Genomic DNA, 24,639 nt, shown 5'->3' with positions numbered 1-24,639 from the left:
TTTAAAAGTTTACTGATAAAAAGTACTAATATTCAAAGAACATATAGATACGAAAACTACAATGACTTTAAAATGCAATATTTTACACAATCATGTTTAATGAAACATTTTGTATAACATATAATATACGGCCACATGGCAGCCACGGAATATTTTAATTGTTTTTCCATCAATTTATACAACGTTTAATACATGCATACTCATTTTGTCTTGGGAAAAAATGTAATTCTATCATTGAAGATTGATTTGATTCGATTATTTCTAATATCTGTACATTTGATTCCTTCACTTTAGAAAGCCATTCAAAAGGTTGGTTCCAAATCGTCCTGAAATGTCGGGCTCCGATACACTATGCTGCTTGTGAAGATTTGCCTAAAACATAAAAAATGAAATATATTCATTTGACGAATGTCATCAAAATTTTGTAAACACTTTGAAATAATTTCAAATTATTTTCTTTTTTAAGTAATCTTACGTTTTTATGCAACGTTTTGCTGATATCCTGAAAACTTGGCCGTTTCGCTTGATTGTGCGTCCAACATTTGCTTGTAAGAGTCTGAAAAGTGTCAAATATTCTTTTTTTTCTCGCAATTCGACACTTACAATGTATTATGCCGATCATTGATTGTTTTTAGTGGAGTGCATGTTAATCATAATAGAGAACATTTGATAAAAGACTAAGATCTAAGATTTATTACTAATAAAAGCCTGGGTAGGTCTTAAAAAAACTTTCGACCGTTAACAAGATGAAGAAGTTACACGTACCTCTAGAATTTTCATGCCGGTCTTATTAGGAATCCCTCGTTTTTTGTCCTTACAAGTTTGCCAAATAATAAATTCTGGGAGTTTTCCGTAGTATGGATAATGTCCTGTCAGCAGCTCATAGACAACGGTTCTTTAATTAGAACGAGGAACATAAACGTCAAACATTTAGTTATTTACAGGCGACATTTGACATTACGGATGTGACAATCAAATGAGGCACTATGACGAAAATGACGTAGGCGTTCTCTATTTGTCTTGATTCCTAAGAGATATTAGCAGTAAATAATTTCCTTGTTTCAATCTTTTATCCACAGAAAAGCACCAAATTTAGCTGCAGCTCGCGTAAAATTGCTAAAAGCAACTCTCAATATTGTTTAAAGAAAGAACTTTTTGAGTGGATTTGCATTATTGCATTTAGGTAACAAGTCTCAAAAATGTCTTACTTCTGTCTTCAATTGCTGATGATAAATACTTTGACATTTCGGGGTTTAGAGATTTATTATATCTTTGCATGCAACTGTCGAAGCTGCCATAATGGTGTTATTTCAAATTTTGAATTATGAAAGCCCATTGCCATTAAGCCAAAAAGAAATAACAATTTAAAAAAAGGACGTTTTTGTTTTTGTTTTAAATGCGTTAGTGATCTTTTCTTTACAATCATTGAATCACCATATATTTATGGAATGAATTCAATTTTTAATAGTTTTATTCGATATATCGGTATACTTGTAAACCCTGTAAACACGTTAAAAAAAAAGCTTTCGTTTTATCTGTGCTATCGCGGTAATTGGGCCGACAAATTATCAAAAATTAATTTCTTGTAAGAAAAATACCTCAGTCAATATTTGTAACGTTTCCGACCATTCAATCATTAAACCAGCGGTGAATATCAAAATACGTCTAAGTGCCAATAACAAACATTATAGAATGACGTGCCACATTGCATCACGTCGAGAAAGTTGACAAATATACTGACGTCACTGGTGTCACTAGCTGCAGAAATGAATAATATTTCAGCACGATTGTAACGTTACCATGGAATTTTACGTAATGATAATATATGTTCATTGTTCACTTGACTGTTTAAAGTTGGGATGGAGAGACCTACCCGAAGGCATATACATCGGTTTCATTAGTGAAAGGAACGCTGGGGACGAGCATTGGAGGAACAACAGACATGGAACATAAGACTTCCGGCGCAATGTACGTCAGGTCCCCTCTTGGCAAGCATGCGAATCCGGGTCTGTTAATGAGAAAAAAAATATATAAGCTCACGTACATAACTATAACATAAATGTTAAACATAATGAAAGACAAAGTTTGCATTAAATACACAAAATACTAACAACTTAATACAGGGATACAAGTCAATTACAATCATCTTATCAAATGTTCTTGCAATATCTATGCACATCTAAACTTAAGGTAGTCCATCTATAACTATCATATTTCATATCTAATAGATTGCAAGTTTGATCACTAAAATCTTAGTGTGGTTTTAAGGAGTCTATTAAATAATAAAGTTTCACCTTTGAAATCTTTAAAAAAATTAATTTTAATAAAATGTATCATATGTTGAAGTTAACATTGAAGTCTATGGGAAAAATGCATTTTTAAATACATTTCTATAGTACAAGTAATTTTCTCACATTTCTCTTGGTAAAAAGTTTTCTCTGTCTTCGAATATGCTAAAATAATTAATAGTTTACCATACATTTTTTCAGAAAATGGTGTTTTTTTAATTTTCCTAAAGGGCAGACAAATCTTTAAAAAAGTTTTAAGTGCAAAAAGTTTATTTAATTGACTACATACATAAACCCAAGTTTGGTTTATGTCAGCCTCATAATAGCTTCAAAATAGGTATTTGATGTAGTATAGATCAATCAAAATTGTTAAATTCACCTTAGTTATAGATGGACTACCTTAATTTGTAAAATCCTCCAAATACAATGTCGCTTGTTAGAAACAATTAGCATTTTCATTTCCGGAATTTGTTTCTCTTTTTCAAAGACAATTTCTTCCTTTACTTTTTGAGATTCTTGTTGCCAAGAATCAGACAGTTTAATAACAACAACACTATAAGTTCAAACGAATCGTGCTTCACAGAAAAATCACTAAATTGAAATTCCGTTGCGTGGACACAAAACAACCCCCAGACTGCCGGACGGGTCAATGACATTATACCCGCGTAACTTATTGTATGAGGTGTAATAAAAAAAAGCCTTGTTAAAATAGTATGATCATGGGAGGGGGGGGGGGGGGGGATATAAAGGAAGAAAACATAAAAAAACACTTCTCTGTTGGTATGGTTAATTAAGTAAAGTTAATGCATTAATATTTCGTTCATTTGATACTAATTAATTTACTTCTGAAAAGATATTGTTTCTGCTACCATTACTGTTCCGATACAATTGCGGCTGATAGCCAAGTCTGTTTATTCAATATTTTTTTTAATAGTCAAACGACCTAAAGTTTTCGAGATAGTCATACCATAAATGAATATGTTATTACGGTTTTTTTTAATTCTGCAAATCCTCGAAGTTTGTGTTATCAATCATACCATAGTTTGATATAACATTACAACTTAATTCGGGATATCTGATAATTAAGCATTGAATCATTATTTTTTGAAAGATGTGGTCTCATAACTGCAACGATGTGTGCACACAAATTGAATAACGCGCGCTAGCTAACGAGTAATGCGCAATTAACGGAAAAGCCATTGGAACAGCCGAATTGTGCTATCAAAAATAGTGCAAAACGTTTTAGATTCTAATTATAACACAATTCTATTTTTTCATTGTGTAATTAGATGAATTTACTTTTGGTATACTAAGAAATTATTCAACTGAATTCATTTAACTGTTGAAAAATATTTACATCAATGAAATAATAATCAGCGTAAGTATAATATCAGATCGTGATCCGGTTTGAAGTCACGAGGAGAGTCAGACTGAGTCATGTTCACCTAGAAGTAAAGAAGGAAGACTGAATGTATTCATTCGCACCAGATTAGGTGATTGAGTCCTCAGTGTTATGCGTAAATATCACTGTAAACAATCAATACAGTGTAATAGGGAGAAAAAAAGGAAATGTAAATATATTAATAATACATGTATCTACTTGTTAAATTCAATACCATTAATTCCTATACCGAATGACGTCAAATCAAACAATGATGCATGATGAAAAAAAGACTAAGTAAAATATTTATATATTTGATCGATATCGATATTTTAGTAAACGTTAACGCAGCTCAAAATCCAGTAAAATTGTTAAAATCAAATCCCTTGCGTTCGAGTATGACGACAATATAATTCGACGTTTTTATATGTTATTCAAAGAAAATAGACTTCTAGTGTTTCGTTCTCAAAGGGGTTATAAAGAACGTACCGCGTGAATTCTACTGGGTTTTTTTTTTTTTTTTGTTAATTAAAAAATACAGCTTACTCTGGCTTGCTATCGAAATATTTGTTCTGTTTGCACATCATCACTTGTCTAAATACATGATGCGCACCTTCTCAATTATAACTTGCAATTGGTGAAATCAATTGATTATTGTAACGTAATAATGGATTATATTGGGAGACTTTCAATTCAGCAGTCATTTACTATCAAAACACAATTACAAACGACATTGGATTAAAAAAAGAAGAATAAATATTGCATGCATGCAACGGAAACTGTAATAATAATGTTGTTTTATCAATATTCGTTTAATACCGATTTTCATCCCAATCTTTCGTTACAGAGTTGATCCATAAAGTTTTATGTTCATTAAAGTGCAATATCTACTAGACTAAGTATTGATTAAGTAAACGTATTGTATTGATAAGATAATTGATCACGAAATTACATATCCTTAGACAATGTGATTTCCACTAAATGGACGTTAATTGACACCCACTGATTAGAGTTGAAAACACGGTAAGTGGCAATCGCTACTCCTCGGGCCTAATCGCAACTTCCCGGGCCTTTCCGAGCCTGCCCGAGAAGTTGCGATTGGGTAAGCGGCTTACGCACCTGTCGTACTTGACCTCCGCCAACCCATAATCAACAACGCTGATTCTAACGTTGGGACACAGGAATATATTTCTCGTTGTAAGCCGCTTGTGGACGATGTCTCTGGAGTGTAGGTACCCCATTCCATAGGAAACCTGTCTGATGAACTGGATTTTTGAGATCAAGGAAGTTTTTTCACGTTGTATGTGGATGTGGTCATACATAGAGATACCGCCCTGGCAGCTATAGATATAAAACAAAAATGGTAATGGTTAAAGCAAAAACAACATCAACAGGAGCAGTCAAGAAATATAAATGCAACGATCATTATTTTGAAATTTAATGAGACTTAGCTTTTTAAATGTTTTAATGTGTTCACATTTTAGGATATTTTTCAGTTGAATTCTGACAAAATATTGCACTTAATAAAGATGTATCTTGTACGAAAGGTATTCTATAAAATAAAAGAAGGATGCTGCTTTCAATTTCGAAAGAACTAAGGTGAGAAATCGGAAATATCGATTGAGGAAACAACTGATTTTTTAAAATATCGTCTGTACTGTGGTTATGGAAGAGTAAACTAAGGTGTTCAGTTCATATTACAATAGTTATAATGGTGTACTGGCATGCGCTAATTTAGTTTTTATTTTCCCAGGGAGCAGGGACCTAGGGATAATTATTTATTTTGGGGTGGGGGTGGGGATAGGATGGGGGGTTTACTATATGAATTTTACTATATAAAAAAAATTGAACTACCACCCCATAGATCCGCGCATGATTGGCACCTTTTCAATAAGCTGTCTTATAGTCAGCAGAATTATCATTTACTTCCCTTCTGTTCCAATGTCGGTAGCTTTCTATCTTTGTCTTAATATCAATAATTTATATATCAAAACCATTAATATCCAAATCAATACTCCCCAAAAAAGAGTAATTTACCTTAATATAATTGCAAGATGGCATTCTTCTAAGCAAGCCCCCATAAATAGAACCAAATTTTCGTGACGTATGCGGCAAAGTTTTCTGACTTTATTCCAAAAGTCACTCGTATCTGATACAGCGTGGAAGTCGTGGATATTAACATCTCCGTGCCAGCGTCCTCTGGAAGGAAACGAAAATCAATCTAACGAATTCTAGTTTGGTCTCGTAAAATCTTCATTAAGTTTTAGCTTATTTTTTTTCGACTGATTTAAGCCCGTTAATCACTTTAGTCAAAATTTCCGAAAAAGCTAAGCAGATAATTTTCTTAATTACCAATATTCTAGAATCGCTTTTATTAGAAGCTCATATATGACCTAAGTGGTGCTACAGCGACTGTAATTTTCACTGCCTTTCGTAAAGATTTTTAGATAATCATTATCATCGATAACAACGAATTCGAATTTTGAATGAGGTTAAAAGAGGTTAATAAAACTAATATTCTCTTCATTGTCTATAGAAATCAATGTATTCATTTATCTACTGGATTTGCTTCGACTCATTAGCTTCCTTTATATACATTCAGCTGAAAGAAATAAGCGAAAAAGTATATAATGAATTAATTAAATAGTGGATTACAGAGTCGATTTTCTGATAAACCTTTAATGGACAAAAAAGGGTTTCCAAGTTCGCATTTACTTTCAACAGTCCTTTCGATTTTGCAGTAATCGTTTACACCAATCATTCTGTAACGATCTTAATCAATTATTTTCTCTTTGATATTAGGCATCCCCTGTCCTGATGCAATGGCACGATATTAAGATTTATCACAAGTTAGGCATCAGGGATGGACACATCAATGGTGACCGATGGTTTATATTCTCAGCACATGTAAACAATTTTTTGAAATAACATCAACAACAAGATATATAATCGATTCATTATCCATAAAATAAATTGAGTGTCAAAGAAAAATTTGGTTCTATTCCATAAATTTTGCTAAATGTTCTTTTTATGTTGTACCAAAACAATATTCATTTATTGATAGGTGTGGCCTCTAAAAATCATATTGCTTCAAGTATGACTCAAAAAATTCTTGAATAGAAAATGTAGACACAAATTATCACAACACGTAGGTACTTTAGCACTCGGGCAATGCATTTCCTTTACATACAACAGAAAAACAGCTCTGTAAATTTGTCCGAAGACATTTTTAATTTGTATGTTAAGAGTTGATTTTTTTCTGTGATAGGAAGTCAACAGTCTTTTTAAGAAACAGTCTGAGGATGAGTACTAGAATTCTAATTATGCAGTTACATGTTATGTAAGCTCATTAATTTTTTTTTAATTTAAATTTTAGAGTTGTCGTTGTTTAATTTTCCAGTGTAAGTAGGAACAGGCATGCTTTGTGGATTTGTCTTCTTGCTTTCATAGAAAGGATGAACAGAACTCATATCATGAAAACATATGGAAGTATCTTCCAAAAGTATTACGGGTTTCACACTACCTGTAAATACTTCTCTGTCGTCCAACTCTGAGACAATCACCGAACTCGATATCCTCATAGGCAATGGAAAAGTCCTCAAGTCTGTCGTGTTTCTCAGATCTATAGATAAAACAGCCAAAATACTATAACAACTTCATTTGAAATTAGTATAATGCTTCCCGAAAAATTTGAAATAAAGTAAATATTCAAAATAATGTCCTTTACTTAATTGATCATTTGATATAACCCCCTACACAAAACAGATTTAAAATAAAAAGAACTGAAATAAAAAATAATAATAATAATAATTAACTTGCATCGAGACGGCAAAATATATTTTTCAGTTTTTTTTTAAATTAAGGATGACGTTTACTCAGAATGAAAAAAAAATCCACTGATGATAATGAAAAACCATCTATTGTGTGTTATAGACCTTTGCTTGTATTGTTATTTTTCACTTTCAGAAAAGTAGGTCAATGACCTACTTTTTGAGTTAATGGCCATTGAATATTTATTGAAAATTCAAGAAAAATCCCATAAAATTTAACACTACGATTGAGATTTTCTTAATTATAAAAATATTACAAATAATAAAAAAAATTAAAAAATAAGATACAGTTTACGAATGGTAATGGCACTAAATAAGTACACAACATTAAGATTTCAGCATCAATTTTTAAAAATAATTCAGTCCGAATTTCCTCTATCAGTTTTCAAATCCCTACCCATTTTTGATTCAATTTTACAAAAAATTGAATGATGATAATGCAAAAACATTTATGATATTGAACTACTTATATTGACCTTATTCTGTTGGCATAAAATTTATATGAGGTCAATGATCAAAATTTTGAGATATGATGTCTTTTAATGTTTTTAAGCATTTTTCAATATTATTATTATTCGGGCCATAAGATTATTTTAATGATTAAGTGAGGTAAAACCAACGGAAAATATGCAAAATTACGTAGACTTAAATATAAAATCCTAACTTTTGATATTAGACTACTGCCAAAAACTTTTAGCAGAAAACAAAATCTGTAAAATTTAGTCCGAATTTCCTCTGTTTGGCTTAAAGTCAATTTTTGTTTGAGCATAATTCCATAATAAAGTAAAACTATTGAATGTTTTGTCAATAATAATTCATTTCATAAATACTTATTGTGTTTAGAGCAAATTTTACTCATTATATTGAACTTTTTAACAATCGGAATTTGAGAACTCAAACCCTGAGTAAATAACACCCTTAAGAGAAATTTACACAAAGACGAAGGAAACTGTAACTTGTGATACATGTCCACGTATATGTACATGATTAATGTCCAAGAATATGTACATGATTAATGTCCAAGTATATGTACATAATACATGCCCACGTATATGTACATGATACATGTCCACGTATATGTACATGATACATGTCCACGTATATGTACATGATACATGTCCACGTATATGTATATGATACATGTCCACGTATATGTAAATGATACATGTCCACGTATAAGTACATCATACATGTCCACACATGCAGAATGAAGTTTTTTTTCTTTTTTCACTATTTAAACCAGATATAAGTACTAGTTACTCAGCACGTGTACACGGTTCTATCTCGTGCAGCCTAACACTAAACATTTTAATTCATTTTATTAAAACTGCTGTAAACGCATGACCAGAACCATTTCATCTCAGTTTCTCGGGCTCTTATTTTAAGAAATTACAATCAAATTCTCCGCAAAAAATATATTTGATATAATTAGTTTTGGTTACAAGTAGCTCCAGCTAAAACAAATGTACGAGGAAGACTTTCGTGTTCCTCATTTGACTGGCCAAAAATCAAACTATGATGCACCAGAAAACACAAACGAACTTCCCGTAAGCAAATTAACTAAATCATTGCGTTGCCATGGATAAAAAGAGTTTCTCTTGCGAAACAGCACAACAGGAAATTCATTTGACAGTTTAAAGATTCAAAGACCAAATACTCCGCTACAGTGTGTCATTGTAACTATTGAAAAAATATTCCTTTTATATAACATCTCATAAGATTGTTTCTTTACAAAGCAGCAATGTCCACAATTGCATTTACTTATATATTGTTCATGTACAATATACTATTTACTTCTGTATTTTGCTCAACATTTCTATTCACTTAATTGTCCCTCTAGTTGCTATAGATATATGCCTTTCCACATAATCCGCATATCAAAGGAGGCGTACTTTTACACGTAGATATATTATACGTAGTATTTTCTCCTCTATTTCCTTCGAAAACTGATTGTAATCAATAGTTCTAGAAACGAGAGGCCTGTAATCTAGACAATCCAGTTCTAACCAGTTTTTCAATCGGTCTAACCCTTCAACAACCTAAAAAAAAATCACTCACAGACTGCACGAAATAATCATGCTGATGTCAGACTCAATTTCCCATAAAATATAAACTCTATCAAAATAGAGAAAATGGTCTTCCAAGTTGAAATGTATGCATAACAATGTAAAATACTCTTGTGTATACGTTTATGAGAAATAAAATGTGTTCGAGGTTTTTTCAACGAGGGCACCAGTAGCCTCATGTGTATATTGTAATTACATTAAAGAAAAAGAACATGATTACATTGGAATATGTATACGAAACTGTTCTTTAGAATGTTTTTAAAACATCTGTATCATTCCAAAATTCTTTTGGTCTTTCAAAAACTTTTAAAAATTGAATTCAAAACATGTAAAAGTAGGGCGACTTCCCAAGAAACAAATGAAACGTTAAAAAGGTCGCTTGCGTCATAACTTTCTTTGAAAACACTCGTAGCAAAACACTTTAAATCGCGTTTCATAAGATCTATTTACTTGCTGTGTTTAAGACGGCTTGCTTTATAGACTGTATTGATCTCAATTAAAAGAAGACTATATATAGAAATATTGGAAAATCACAAAATTTAAAGCCAAAAAATATGGGTTTTTTTTTTTTGCTTTACTAAATAATTATAGTTTATGGCTAAACAAACCATATTTTAAATTTTAGGTAGATCTAAAGGTCAATTTGTTGACCATCCAACCTCCTTAAGTTATTTATGAATCATCCTTTTTCATAGCCACCCAATCGTTTGTTCACAATATATATTGATCTATATATCGTCCAATGGACGTATAACTTTGAAATGAAAATATATGTGCCAAATGATTACGGATGAAATAAGAGTTTTAACATCTCAGTGGGAAAACATGACTACACACTTGCCAAATTATCTAAGTGTGACTTGCGTAAGCAGCTGTTATTAAATAAACTAGTAACTGACGTCATTTTCCCAACACAGCTTTACATCTCGCTACAGCATTTCATAATGAAATTTGTTTCAACCATTTATCTTCTTGTTTGTAACCTTTTTTGAAGATATGTGCCATTGAGTTAATCTACATTTGAATCTGGGAATGATAAAACTAATACGATAGTAACGTTCCTAACCAACACTCAAAGACGATTGCCTAGCGTTGAAAAGATAGATTCACGATCGTAAAAAAAATCTAAAGGCCCGGGAACCTTATTGGTCACCTGAATATAATAAATTATGTAATGGATTTATATAATAGCATTTACTGAAAAAGTATTTTTTTTTTTAGTGGTTCGTATTTTCTCTGCTCCTGTTTTGTATTTTTTCTCTGGACTTTTGAATTTAAACACTGTTTTTTATCAGCACATGTCATCTAATGCACAACTTGTCTTTTGACTGGTAGATGTTTAATAGAGTGAATGGTCCGATGATCAGAATGCAATTTAACGTGCAATCAAGACACATAAGTAAAAGTGGTTGTAAGTTAAGTAGGATGAATGTTATTGATGGAACAAAATGCTCTGTTTCGTGTATTTTTTTCATTATGTACAGTGTGCACAATGTAGATTTTAATCGGAATTGGTTCAGATCAGATCTACAGAAAATGGTCTTCCAAGTTGAATTGTATGCATAACAATACAAAATACTCTTGTGTATAAGTTTATGAGACGTAAAATGTGTTCGAGGTTTTTTCAACGAGGGCACCAGTAGCCTCATGTGTATATTGTAATTACATTGAAGAAAAAGAATATGATTACATTGGAATATGTATACGAAACTGTTCTTTAGTATGTTTTTAAAACGTTTGTATCATTCAAAATTTCTTCTAGTCTTTCAAAAACTTTTAAAAATTGAATTCAAAACATGTAAAAGTAGGGCGACTTCCCAGGAAACAAATAAAACGTTAAAAAGTCGCTTACGTCATAACTTTCTTTGAAAACACTCGTAGCAAAACACTTTAATTCGCGTTTCATAAGATCTATTTAATTGCTGTGTTTAAGACGGCCAGCTTTAGACTGTATTGATCTCAATTAAAAGAAGACTATATATAGAAATATTAGAAAATCACAAAATTTAAAGCCAAAAAATATGGGGTTTTTTTTGCTTTACTAAATAATAGTTTATGGCTAAACAAACCATATTTTAAATTTTAGGTAGGTCTAAAGGTCAATTTGTTGATCATCCAACCTCCTTAAGTTATTTATGAATCATCCTTTTTCATAGCCACCCAATCGCTTGTCCAAGATATATATATATATATATATATATATATATATATATATATATATATATATATATATATATATATATATATATCGTCCAATTGACGTATTACTTTGAAATGAAAATACATGTGACAAATGATTACGGATGAAATAAGACTTTTAACATCTCAGTGGGAAAACACGACTACACACTTGACAAATTATCTAAGTGTGACTTGCGTAAGCAGCTGTTATTAAATAAACTAGTAACTGACGTCATTTTCCCCAACACAGCTTTACATCTCGCTACAGCATTTCGTAATGAAATTTGTTTCAACCATTTATCTTCTTGTTAGTAACCTTTTTTGAAGATATGTGCCATTGAGTTAATCTACATTTGAATCTGGGAATGATAAAACTAATACGATAGTAACGTTACTAACCAACACTCAAAGACGATTGCCTAGCGTTGAAAAGATAGATTCACGATCGTGAGAAAAATCTAAAGGCCCGGGCACCTTATTGGTCACCTGAATATAATAAATTATGTAATGGATATATATAAAAGCATTTACTGAAAAAGTATTTTTTTTTTTTAGTGGTTCGTGTTTGTTCTGCTCCTGTTTTGTATTTTTCCTCTGGACTTTTGAATTTAAACACTGTTTGTTATCAGCACATGTCATCTAATGCACAACTTGTCTTTTGATTGGTAGATGTTTAGAGTGAATGATCCGATGATCAGAATACAATTTAACGTACAATTCAGACACATAAGTAAAGGTCGTTGTAAGTTAAGTAGGATGACTGTTATTGATAAAACAAAAGGTTCTGTTTCGTGTATTTTTTTTAATATGTACAGTGTGCACAATGTAGATTTTTATCGGAATCGGTTCGGATTGAAAATAAATTTTATAACATTTTTCATTACCATGGATATAAAATTGTCAACAAATAAGTAAACGAATTTCCATTTTAATCAGTAATTATTATTTTTTCATCTACAAGATCTACATTGTTTTTTATCTACAAGACTTACATTGTTTGATTTTGTTATATTACCAAATCTCTCTCTCTCTCTCTCTCTCTCTCTCTCTCTCTCTCTCTCTCTCTCTCTCTTTAACCACCAAACGCTAACTCAACATAATTATATTCCAATACAATTACTATATTGCATTTCTCGAACATTTTTTTTCAATTATCAGCTGAGTTGAATATTTCAGCAAGCTGAGTCAATTGTTTTCATCGTCACAACATGACCATGAAATTTCCCATCTGAACAATCGTATGATTTTTTAAGCGGATGAAAATCAGATTATATTTGAATTAAAGAGTCATTTATACAAATAAAATTCTTTCTTCGGTGATTCATGCGGGCTATTAAGGTAGCGACATTGAAGAAAACATACATTTTTTCTGCAATGATCGCTATATTCATAACCCACATATATCATCAAACAGAGCATTTTTTGTTTATATTTATATCTTTCCTTTAACAATGTAATGAATCTATCGTAAAAAGTAGGTAAAAGTAACAAAATTATTGTTTACTAATTATGTGGATGTACGAAGTACGTTCGATAAAAGAAATAGCCAAGTCGTCTAATATGGGAATCTTAAGTATGACATTATCATAATTATTTCGTGCAGTCCGTGATTTCTTTTAGGTTCTTGAAAGTTACGATCGATGTATAAACTGGTTAGAACTGGATCGTGTAGATTTCAGCCCTGTTAGTTTCTAAACATCTGTAAATTACAATCATTTTACAATCAATAAGAAATAGAGGCAATCGTACTTAGTGGATGTAAATATAAACTGTATCAATCCTGTATCCAAGCAATTTATGTCATATATATTCATGTACATGTTTAACATTTGACTAAGGCTGCTAAGAAGGCATCTTAACTTTTCTCATAACGAGGAAAAACTAACATGAGCTAAATTTTTGGATGAATTTAAGAATTAAATTTTGTCAGATCTTAGAAAAAAAACTTCGGAGTTAGATCTGACCGAGTGTTTTCATATCAAAGTCTCGTTTGCACAATGAGATTAACGAAATGGCAATACTCTTCCTTTTAGATTTACTCTTTCTATGTAAAATTTGGATTTGCTGTTGCCCTTTTTACTTGTAAATCCAGGAATTATCACAAATTTCGGAAAAATATTCCAAAAGCTTCAAATCATTCGATAAAACTTTCCAGCGAACAACTCATTAAATACCTGCAAGGTCGATCGGACATGACATTTTATTAGGTTATTACAGATCATTGTGAAGTGAACTAAGATTGAAGTCATTTCCCATAAAAAGACCTGATTTTTATTAAGACTGTCCATAACACAAATTATTTTGAAAAGTGGCTGAAATATGTGTAAAGGCTGTTCGCTGGAGTAACGTCACCACGACTGGAGAATGAAGCTTCATAAAAACGGATGTCAAGAAATTATTAAGTCGAAGATTGTCAGATTGAAAATTCTTAAACGGAAGAAATGTTGACGAGGTTTCTCTTACACTGACGACATTAATATAGTTTCTCATCTTCTGGATGGCTAATCCAACAATCCTTGTTTGGTCATTGTCCTACTACAATTTCCTGTGATTTTTACACATCAGAACGGCTCAGAACTAATTTCATGAATATGCTTTTAACAAGAGTGCGACACAAATGAAATTCTCCTTCTCACTTTAAAGGAAATGAAAGTACTGTACCTTGATTAAAAAAACACAGTATTTTAGATTTTAAATTTTCAGGCATGCGTATTTCCTTTTTAATACACGTAGTTACCATTTCCGCTTATTAACAGCAACTAGTGGTGTTCAATAGAAAAATAAAAGATCGCAAAATCAATTTCAACACGAATAAGTAACGAAACCATTTTTGAAAAAAATTCTAATACATAAAAATGCAAATCAACAAATTGACATCTAAACGCAACTTGAATTACAAAATCCATAAAATTGGTCCGTCAATCCTTAACTATTTGAAACTTAAAACTTCACAGCTGATTAATACATAATAAAATACACCAGCAATTGATTGGACGCTTTTGAAGCTATGACGTATTTGTGTAGTTTATTTATCAAAACAATGAAACAATTAATCCAATTGTTATTTTATTTAAGAAACTACATTTGTAACTCAATATCTAAACGTTATACTCGTATAACCTGGGTTGGGGCAGTTTACGCTTTAAAATCCGCGAAGCGGATTATGAAAAAGCGTAACAGCTCCATGTTAAATTTTTAAAAATGATATTGATCTGTTCAAAATTCAAACGTTACGTAAAGCGGATTAGTACGTTTTTGACGCTGGTGCATTATGACGTGTCTTATGAAATGCAAACCAAGTTATACAAATTAACTTTTTTTATCCAATCAAATGCTGCATTACAACCAGAAATAAATTATTTAAAAGTAACGTAAAAGTAAGTAATCATCTGGTATCACTTTTTTAAACGATTGGCATTTTACATTAATATATTTTTGGCTGACAACTTTTTGTCTCTATGATTATGATATATAGGATATTTTTATGTATTGCAAATCATATTTGAGTTGTTGCTAAGGTCATACATATCCCTTGATTTGCCAAATTTAAAGTAAAAAAAATACTATAGCTTTGAGGCCGCTTTGACATTGTGTCAATTTTGATTGTTTTTAATTGTATAAAAACAAACTAGACAGCGTACAATTCTTTGCTGCGTGGATTTGAACTAACATCTTTTATTATTTGGGTGAACCAAAGGCTAATTTTCAAATAGCCAAGCATTAACTTTCTCAGTTAAACAGCAGACTGTATCAAATTCATCTATAAGAGAAGTTAAGAGGTTCGGCTCCTTAGGTTTTGGGTAGCCATTTTGGGTCACCTCTAGTCTGAAAATTCTGCATCACATATTTATTCTAGTAGTATATTTATATTTTACAATGCCAAAAAATATATTGAATAAATTTGTTTTTTTTAAATAACATTTCTACAGTTTAGTAAAGGACTATATTTTGTGGCGGAAGGTTTTCAAGAAGGAAATGAACAATTTTCATAGTTTTAGAGTACTGTTACTTAATCTTCCTAAATTTCAGCGCAGACAAAACTTCTAGATAGTTTGTGTATTACGATAGATTCATGATATTCTGAAAAACATATCTAAACAATATTTTGAATTTTCTATCGATATATTTTGGCATATTTAGCTTATATTCCATAAAAGTTAAGAAAAAATTAACTCCAATTTTGGCTTAAAATTAGCTTATTTCATGCTATATCTCAAATTTTTGAAATGTGATCCCTTCTTGTTTTACTTTTAATTGAGACAATAAATGCATGTCAATTTGTATGCAAAGTTTTGGAAAGATGACATTACTGGCCTCTGAAGCCACCAGTAAAGCAAGAATTTATAACCTTTGACTTATATTTTACTTAAATAGTCACTACACGTGTTCATCTTCATACTGTATTAAAATCATAACAAAATAATTGTTCAGGCTATAAATATTTGTTTGATTTCCTCAAATTATCAATTTCTATGTCAAATTTTAGCAAAAATTTCCGGGAAATTATCATAGCATTTCTGTTTGAGGCCCTATACATGTATTTCCAAAAAATGGCATGTAACATATATCACAAATAAAATAAATGAACATTTTAGGTCCCCATCTTTATATCTAATTGGTTTTCGGATGATTGACATTACTATTATTTCAGGAGCCAACCTCCTTAATTCAATTCATCATTGTACGAGAACAAATCAGCATTCTCTATAGAATAAGACCAAAATATTATTTATTCTCTGATATTTAACTTTTTTCTCCATTAAACCTTAAAGCACGGTATTTAGAACATATTCTGATTAATGATAAAAATTAAATCAAATCGTAAATGAAATGTTGTAGATATGGGTGGAATTTTTTCTCTGACAAACGTTTTTAAATTGTGCGATTTTTCCAATGGTTTGGTCCGAGCAACAACAAAATATACACACTCAAAAATATCATTCATAAAATATTTCATCTTATCTGCAAATATGTATGATAAACCTCGAAGTTTATAGCATTTTCTCCTCTGACTTTGTCATAGTGAGGAAAAATAAGAGAAAATTATTGGTCATAAACTAAAAAATGTATGAATTTTGTTTCCGTGAAATAAATGTAATCTTATTATTATGATCATGTGATGATCTGTATAAAAGAAAACCATGTGACTAATGCGAAAGGTTATTAATTTGTATTAGCTATAGTTGAATGCAATGGTACATTATAATAAACAGTTTACCATAAAGTGATTAAATACTTTTCTGATAATACTTGTAACACGAGGCCCAGGTGCCAAATCGATCGCCTGAAAAAACCTACAAAAGCTTTAGATTGTCCTTAGAGTAAAAAATACAAATATCTAGAAAAATTCGTAGATTATACTAGTATCTTGTTTTTCAGAGATTTTTTCTCCAATATAAATTATTCTTGAGTTAAATATTGACCTGCTTCTTGTTTGTTTCAGTTTTTGAGAATAGGATATATAAGGATTTTTCTATATTTATTCCAAGATAAAAATTCAACCCCTTCTATTGACGCCCCGTCCTACTCCCAGGGATCATAATTTGTACAATTTGAACCTACACTACTTAAGAATGCTTCCATACAAGGTACAGCCCTTCTGGCCGTATGGTTTTTGAGAAGAACTCTGTTATGGGTTTTTCTCTATAAATCCTTTATGGTTTTTAAAAAGAAATTTAAGAAAAATACAAACAAATTATTGATAATTCTAAATTATCTCCCCTTCAAAGAGAGCGTGACCTATAATTGAACAAATTGGAATCCTGTTCGCTCAATATTTATGCTTTGTGCCAAGTGTGGTTATATATTGGCTCGGCAGTTTTAGAGAAGAAGACGAAAATGTGAAAAGTTTACAACGACGACGGACAAATTTTGATAAGGAAGGCTCACTTAAGCCTTTGGCTCAGGTGAGCTAATGAAAAATTGAACCTCTGTGCTTTTCGGCATAGACCGTTATTGATTAAATCACACAAAGTATTTACATTTGGGGCTTTTCAAACATATCACACAGCACCTATGGAATCAGTATTACATATTAATATTAATTTTGCTCTTTGAAGTAGACTACTGAATAAAGGTCCCACTACTAAATTACACATGAAAGTCATTTACGTCATGCAGAAAATCATTTCATCAAAACACAGTGCTCGTTAGACAGCAACTTTATTACATTTGAACTTGTTACGAAACAATTTTGTAAAATGTACTAGTGATTAAAAATCTTGCGATCCTAAATCAAATAATGTTTGACATATTAAATCCCCCTTTTTTTAATTCCAAGGAGATTTTGTTTATCTGAGTACCAACAAATTAAAAAAATATTTACACTAATAGGATGAAGATCAAAAATTTTTCTTTCCCGTTTCCGTAATCTTAGAGATATTAGAAACCATGCAAATCAAGTGCAGATTGGAATTTTACTTTAAGTACTTTTAGTACAATATATACAAAAAGAAGACACCTGGCGAGACAGACAAAGAGCAAAAAACAAACACTTTCGAAGTTAATGAACCCGCCTCTGGAACTCAGATTACTTCAAAATAGCGTAATTTGTTCAGTCTATGGCTATAACTGCATTAAAGTCTCATAATTTGAAAACCAGGTGATTTTTCAAACACTGTTCGATCGATTTCAATCTATTTTTTTCACAAATAATCAAGTGTCAGCAATAGAATTTCTTTTATTGTTATGGATAACTAATAAACGCTTATTCTTATATATTGACAAGCAGCTTTCGTTTGTTTTATAATCAAATTAATTGTTCGTATGAATTGTCTTAAACATTGTATCGTGTGATATGGCAAAAAATGAAGGGAAGAGAGCTATCGTATAATGGTATAAAGGGAAGAAAATGAGTTCTTGCCAAAGCCTTTTGTACCTCAAGGGACGAACAGAAATTAGAAATTTTAGGCAATTATAAACTTTATCCTTGACTTTTTCATACAGTATAAACTCAAAAGTATCATTTTCTTTGGTTGAGGATTGCGTGTAATGAATTGATGCCTGAAAGCAGCTCATTAAATAATTGACTATTTCGCTGAATGTTCGGTATACATTGAAAAAAATATTAAGCGAAACAGAACTTTCAATTAATCAATGTGTATATGACGGTTTTTGTAATTGTATCATGATATGAAAAAGAAAGAATTATAGAATTACAATTATGGATTCTTTTATCATTATACTTTTCATATATCTTGTAAATAGATATTTTTTTATTAATCCGATAAATATGACCAGACACTTTTTCATCAGTATTTAAAAAATAATTATTGATTTCTACGGTTATTTAACAATTTAGTTCACGCTAGTTAAAATGAATTCTATATTATCTAATATTTCCAATTGGTTGGTTTAAAGGTTTTTAGGGGTTTTTTCTTCTGCAATACACAGCATTAGAGCATAACCATCTGTCTACCTTGCTTTTGTTAAGCCTACAAATTTTGATAACTTTTAATGCCACATTTACATTTCGTCAATAAAGATGATTAGGTCAAGTGCATTCATAAATGATAATATGCACGACGAAGGAAGTATTACACACCAACAAAATTTGATTAAGTGAATACAAACATAGCGGTGTTCTCATTTTTCATTAAAACATCCTTTTCTCATTTTCCACAATAGAATATTGAAACTTTAACCCTTAAGCAAACTGACTGTTATTTTCATGTTCAAACATTTGATAAAAATTACTCCACAAATCTCCATCTCTTTCTATATTAAAAAGTCCATGCCCTTTTTTAGTCTCAATTGAAAATACATTTTTAACCACGAGAAAACTATAAGCAACATTCATCTAATAATTTTATACAAGGGTTATGATATTGTTTGAATCTATGTGCCTACGTGATAAATGAAGGCTGCAAATGTCTTCTATTGCAATACCAACCTTGCGTCAATGATGAGTTTCTCGAACGTTGGATCACACTCTTCCTCTGTAATTTGAATGTCAATGATTCACAAATGGATTATTTATATTATGCTGTAATAATATTGTATCTGACTGGCTGGTGCCGTTGAGTAGATTTTATTGCCTCTATCTTGTTAAATTGATTAGGCTTTTAAAGGTGATATATTGTTTTCTGAAAGTGCATTGCAACCGAGAAACATATGTGTGCAAACGTAAATCAATAATTGAGTGTATTGTATTGATTTTAAAATATAGTTCTAGGCAGACTGTAAGAATGTAGGTCAGACAATCAAATACAAAGACTAAATCAACCACAAACTTTTCTCTTGCATACTCTCATATTTTGATTCTGAAAACCGTGTAGAGGCATAAATAGGCGGTGGTTTACGTTCAAACCAATGCTTTGACTACCCTCTGTGTGAATGCACTATACGTAACAGAACATAATTATTTTTACACAGTATTCATACACGTATGCATATTTATAATAAAATCGACACCTTTTCATCGTTTATCCATTTTAGCTTGTCATTTGCCACGGTTTTAAATCATGAAAGCCTATTTTTATTAACAGGAGCTCCCTTTATCGGTTGAAGGGAGAATAAAAATTAGACATCATTGAGAATGTGTCCATTTCTAAGGGCCACGCTTAAATAATGGAAAATAGGATAAAATCATTTCAGATGATTTTGCTTTAACTTTAAATTTTGCAATTGGCATACAACTTTAATTTTAATTTTTTGTTTAATCTGAGCAAGATTAAGCTAGAACCATTTTAACAAGAGCTTGGACTTTGGGTAGTTGATACCAAACAGCAATGAGACGTAGGCCTGTCTATTTCATTGTTGGTTACTCAGCCATTGCTCTTTGAAATCAACAAGATTTGTCTGGCTGTTGAGCTAAGACTACGCAATCGGTGTATATTTCGCTTGAAATCGGCGTCATTTTTAACTTGTTTTGACGCAAGAAATAGATAGTTACGTCCTACCAAAAGTCAAAGGCCTTGTTAAAATGGTTCTAATTAGAAATTAATTATGGTCTCAAATGGATTTTAAATAGATCTGCTACAGTGTATGTCCTTCTCATTTGACCTTGAAACTTATTTCAAAGTAACTGCACATCCTTTACCCAAAATCTGTTTATGTGAAATATGAGCCAGTTTGGGTTTAGAAGAAAGTAAACATGCTCTGAAAAAAATTGCATAGTATCATAAGACCTTAATTCCTCACCTAGAAACTACAGCAATGTACAGCATTTAACCAAAAGCACTCTGTGGGTGAAGTATGAGTAAGACTGGACCGAGGGGAAATATAGAATGCGGACAAGAATTTTTCAGTCCATTATGCTATGACCTTAACCTTAGATCTAGAATACCGGTTCAAGGTCAGTGTACAGCCTTTACCAAAAGGCACTCTGTGGGTAAAGTTTGAGCCAGATTGGGTCAAATAGAGAAAAGATATGCTCCGGACAAGGGATCTTTAACGGACAGACTGATCACTATAGGCGCCCGCAGAACAGAATCTTAACACCAAATAGAAGTTAGTTTACTAAGCTCATTTTGTCTAAAATGTTTTAAACAAATTGCGTATTATTAGATTTAAAAATCAACAGCTAAAAATATAACGTATTTACCTGCATCTTTTATTTATTAAATAGTTTAATATCATATAAATAATTCCTATTGAGCACCAAAGCTTATACGTTTATTAAGAGTTAACAGTAGGATTCACATGATTAAGACCTGGTGCAGGGAATGTGTCAAAATGAAGAAACAGTAAGCAAATATCGATTTCTTTTTATCAAAAGCATGAATTACATACAAGTGTTAAAGTTGCAGAGAAGCAGGTTGTGTAAATCCTAGCAAACATCGGTCAAAGAAAAGATCGTAAATATGTACAACATTGACGCGGTTTCTAGAATCAAAATTTGAGGGTTTTCGACAAGAATGGGAGAAGGATATATCTTTGAATTTTTTGTTTCAATAATAAAATGTCTACTACATTTCCTAAATAGTAAATGAAGTCCGAGATCAAAGTTATTTTCACTTGACCTTATTTCATATGTAGGATTTGTGGTCACGTGTCAATTAACAGCTCGATACGATCAATTGTTCATATGTTGAAATAATTGATGGTGTTGACAAGCACGTTACAGGAACAGATTGATGACACTTGCGCCAGCAGTCACATAAATATGCTACAAATAGCAGGACTTTTGTTTTGAACTATATGGAACACACTGGTTTTGATAGCATGAAAAATTTGATTTTCAGTAGCACACAACTATCAATCCACTTTTCTCTGCAAATTTAAATATGAAATAGCTTTATTTACCTTTTTCGTCCAACTTTCGTTTGGTCAGTGGCCAAGTTCCATAGAAATTAATGTTTAATATACCGACGCCACTGCTCTTTCTAGGGGGGCAACTGGAGGTCGCTCCCAGTGGTTGCCTTTCTGGTGAAACATCCTTAATCCTCACATGAATTGCCGAAACATGAAGGGTGTTCGAAGAAACTGGTTTAGCGGGCGATAAATTACATACGTCATTTGTGTTTTGTTCCTGAACCACTGTTTCAGACGATTTGTTACAAATATATACATAGTTTACGTCACATCCGACGGGTTCTAGATGAATTGTCTCTTCATATCTATAACTGTTTGCACGATTGTTGTCCTCACGAGAAAGGGGGTCAATTGCAATAGTTCTAGTGACATTTCGGTGAAATTTTGATGTGGAAGTGTCCTCTGCATGGCTTTTCTGCCTGTTTTCTACGCGACATTTGGAATTCATCCATATGTAAAACCTGCGAAACAACGACGTGTGTGATTTCTGGACCTCCTTGGATTCTTGTTTCAGTCGTGTCTTTCGAAAAGGTATTTGTATTTTTAACCTTTTGAGAGACCTACGGATTAAAGGACGATGTGGTCTAGAATGAAAAATGACCGGTGTCTCGTTTGTTGTGTGAAACTTCCGCCAATGTTCATCCCCTGAAATCATCACACTGCTAATGATCATGATTGTTTGAAAGAATGAGAAGATATATTTGCTAACATAATACCATTTTTATAGAGGATTTAAAATTTTTTGTTGTTGTATGAACATTCGTACTGAATCTAGTCAGTATATTAAGTATTTGTTATATCACAGTATGTTATTCACAACAAGTGAATGAGATATTATCATTAATACTTTATTTCACTTTTTTCGATCTTAAAACATACTTGTATTTGTTTACTTCCTCGGTTTCTGTTAGTAGTGCTTAACATATGTTTTTCTGAATTTTAGTCGTAAGAAAGATTTATTATTCTAAACATACTTGATTCCTTTTTTAACCACAGCTTTCAACTTTATACCTGATATTTTCTTGGAAAGCTTTCGCTGGCATGCCGATTTATCTTCAGATGTTGAAAAACTGAAAGAATTAAAAGCATGAATGAAATCTTTAGAGAAAGGTTTACTCAAAATATCTTGTAGTGTTTATAAATCAAACAATTTTCAACGCGCTGCAGTTGATGCTCTGGGTAATATTGTTCGTAAGTCATCAGTATAATGCCTTCATAATATCATATTTACAGCTTGTTATCGCTCATTGTCCAATTTCGTATCTTGCAATTTACTGCAATGGCAGAGTTAAATTAAGTTCAGCTCAATAATATTATGCAAGTCACTGACATAAGTGAGTAATTTCATTCATGCATATGAAATGTTTCACAAAGTACAGGTTCTCATTGATAAATGTAATTGAAATATACATTTGTATGTAACACAGAAGACTTACATTGAAAACGTATGTCGACGTCGCAGGGGCGGACATTCCTCTAAATCATCCAAACAGTAATTGCTTCCAAATTTTTTCGTCATTTTAGATCACATCTTACTCTTTTTTCTTTGATCAACTGGATGCACTATACAATGATCATCATAAGATTCATACGTATACAAATTAAATATTAGTAGTCGCACCCAGAACATGTGATATGTTAGATACACGTGCTATGGTTCGGTTTCAATTTTATACTGCTTATAAAGTAGCTAGTCAGGAGATGGAAGTAAAAAATATTCAGCAAGCGACAGAGAGACTACATCTTCAACCTAGTTTGAAAAATATAATTAACTTCGTTGTTTAGAACGCGTCTGTAAGGTATACTTTATCAATAGCAGCCTTTGATCAAATTAAAGACCCCTCTTCTGATTATTAATTACTGATGAGAGGATTTTTTTTTCTTCTCAATAGTACAAAACTAAGGCTGCTCCAATTTCAGACTGTATTTTTTTGAACTAATTCATTAGCACGCAAGACTCTTGTCAAATCTCAAGGGAATTATGAACAGAACTACAAAATTTGTTAGCAATTGAAAACGCAAAATAAAAACAAATAAGTAATCCTTACCGTTTGACAAATTCCGAAATCTCTTTTAAAGACCAACAAAATATATATTTAAACAAATGGTACATCTTTTTGATAATTAATAAAATGGTGCAAATGACGAAACAAAGCAACTGAACATACCTAGTTAGAGCTTCGGCGCTGTTCAACCAAGCAATGTTTGTGATCGATACGAGACTGCGCTTCTACCGACGAGATGTGTCAGTCACACGCTCTCGGCGAACGGTCTTTCTTCGACGGCACTGCTGTGACATATAAACATTGATTACAACCGTTGATGTGCTAATAGAAATATCATCAAGAAATATCAATTCTTTCTTTCATCCATTCTTCTTTTTCTAATATTACGTATTCTTCGCTTCTTAGTAAAAAAACAATTTTCGTGGTAGACAAACTGATTTTGTGTATCCCTGTGCACTGGGTACATGTATATCCGTTTGAAAATCGATCCATATTGAGTGGCAAACTATGCATTAAATCCAGCAAATTATTAAATATATTACTAAACAGGATATCAGAAAAATATCAAATCAAAAATTTCTAAGTAAAAGCAAACATCAATACGCATTATTATGTCCTTATTTTCAGCATCGT

The 24,639-nt window shown here is 31.6% G+C and overlaps 1 protein-coding gene across 2 annotated transcripts; it reads right to left on the bottom strand.

The window, feature by feature from the left end:
* On the bottom strand, nucleotides 1-24,639 carry LOC128175226 (kinase suppressor of Ras 2-like). Of its 2 annotated transcripts, none has more exons than XM_052840694.1 (12): nucleotides 24,169-24,639; nucleotides 23,437-23,563; nucleotides 23,012-23,070; nucleotides 21,992-22,645; nucleotides 19,638-19,683; nucleotides 7,193-7,291; nucleotides 5,707-5,868; nucleotides 4,789-5,010; nucleotides 1,874-2,008; nucleotides 766-895; nucleotides 476-556; nucleotides 1-372 (listed from the first exon to the last, which is right to left on the bottom strand). In XM_052840694.1, the coding sequence occupies exons 2-12, from the start codon at nucleotides 23,517-23,519 to the stop codon at nucleotides 286-288; spliced, it is 1,758 nt and encodes a 585-aa protein (XP_052696654.1). In that variant the 5' UTR covers nucleotides 23,520-23,563; nucleotides 24,169-24,639; the 3' UTR covers nucleotides 1-285. The 2 variants fall into 2 exon arrangements, with proteins under 2 accessions (XP_052696654.1, XP_052696655.1); XM_052840695.1 differs by having other exon boundaries at nucleotides 24,049-24,174.

The sequence above is a fragment of the Crassostrea angulata genome, chromosome 3 (assembly GCF_025612915.1).
Source record: "Crassostrea angulata isolate pt1a10 chromosome 3, ASM2561291v2, whole genome shotgun sequence".
Taxonomy (NCBI): Eukaryota; Metazoa; Mollusca; class Bivalvia; order Ostreida; family Ostreidae; genus Magallana; species Magallana angulata.
This window is presented reverse-complemented; position numbering and strand designations above follow the sequence as displayed.

Coding starts and splice junctions, on each gene's coding strand:
- LOC128175226 (XM_052840694.1), bottom strand. CDS start 23,519: ATGACGAAAAAATTTGGAAGCAATTACTGTTTGGATGATTTAGAGGAA. Junction 19,684..21,991: donor ACGAAAGTTGGACGAAAAAG/GTAAATAAAGCT, acceptor TTCAAATTACAG/AGGAAGAGTGTGATCCAACG. Junction 557..765: donor CCGGCATGAAAATTCTAGAG/GTACGTGTAACT, acceptor GACACTTTTCAG/ACTCTTACAAGCAAATGTTG.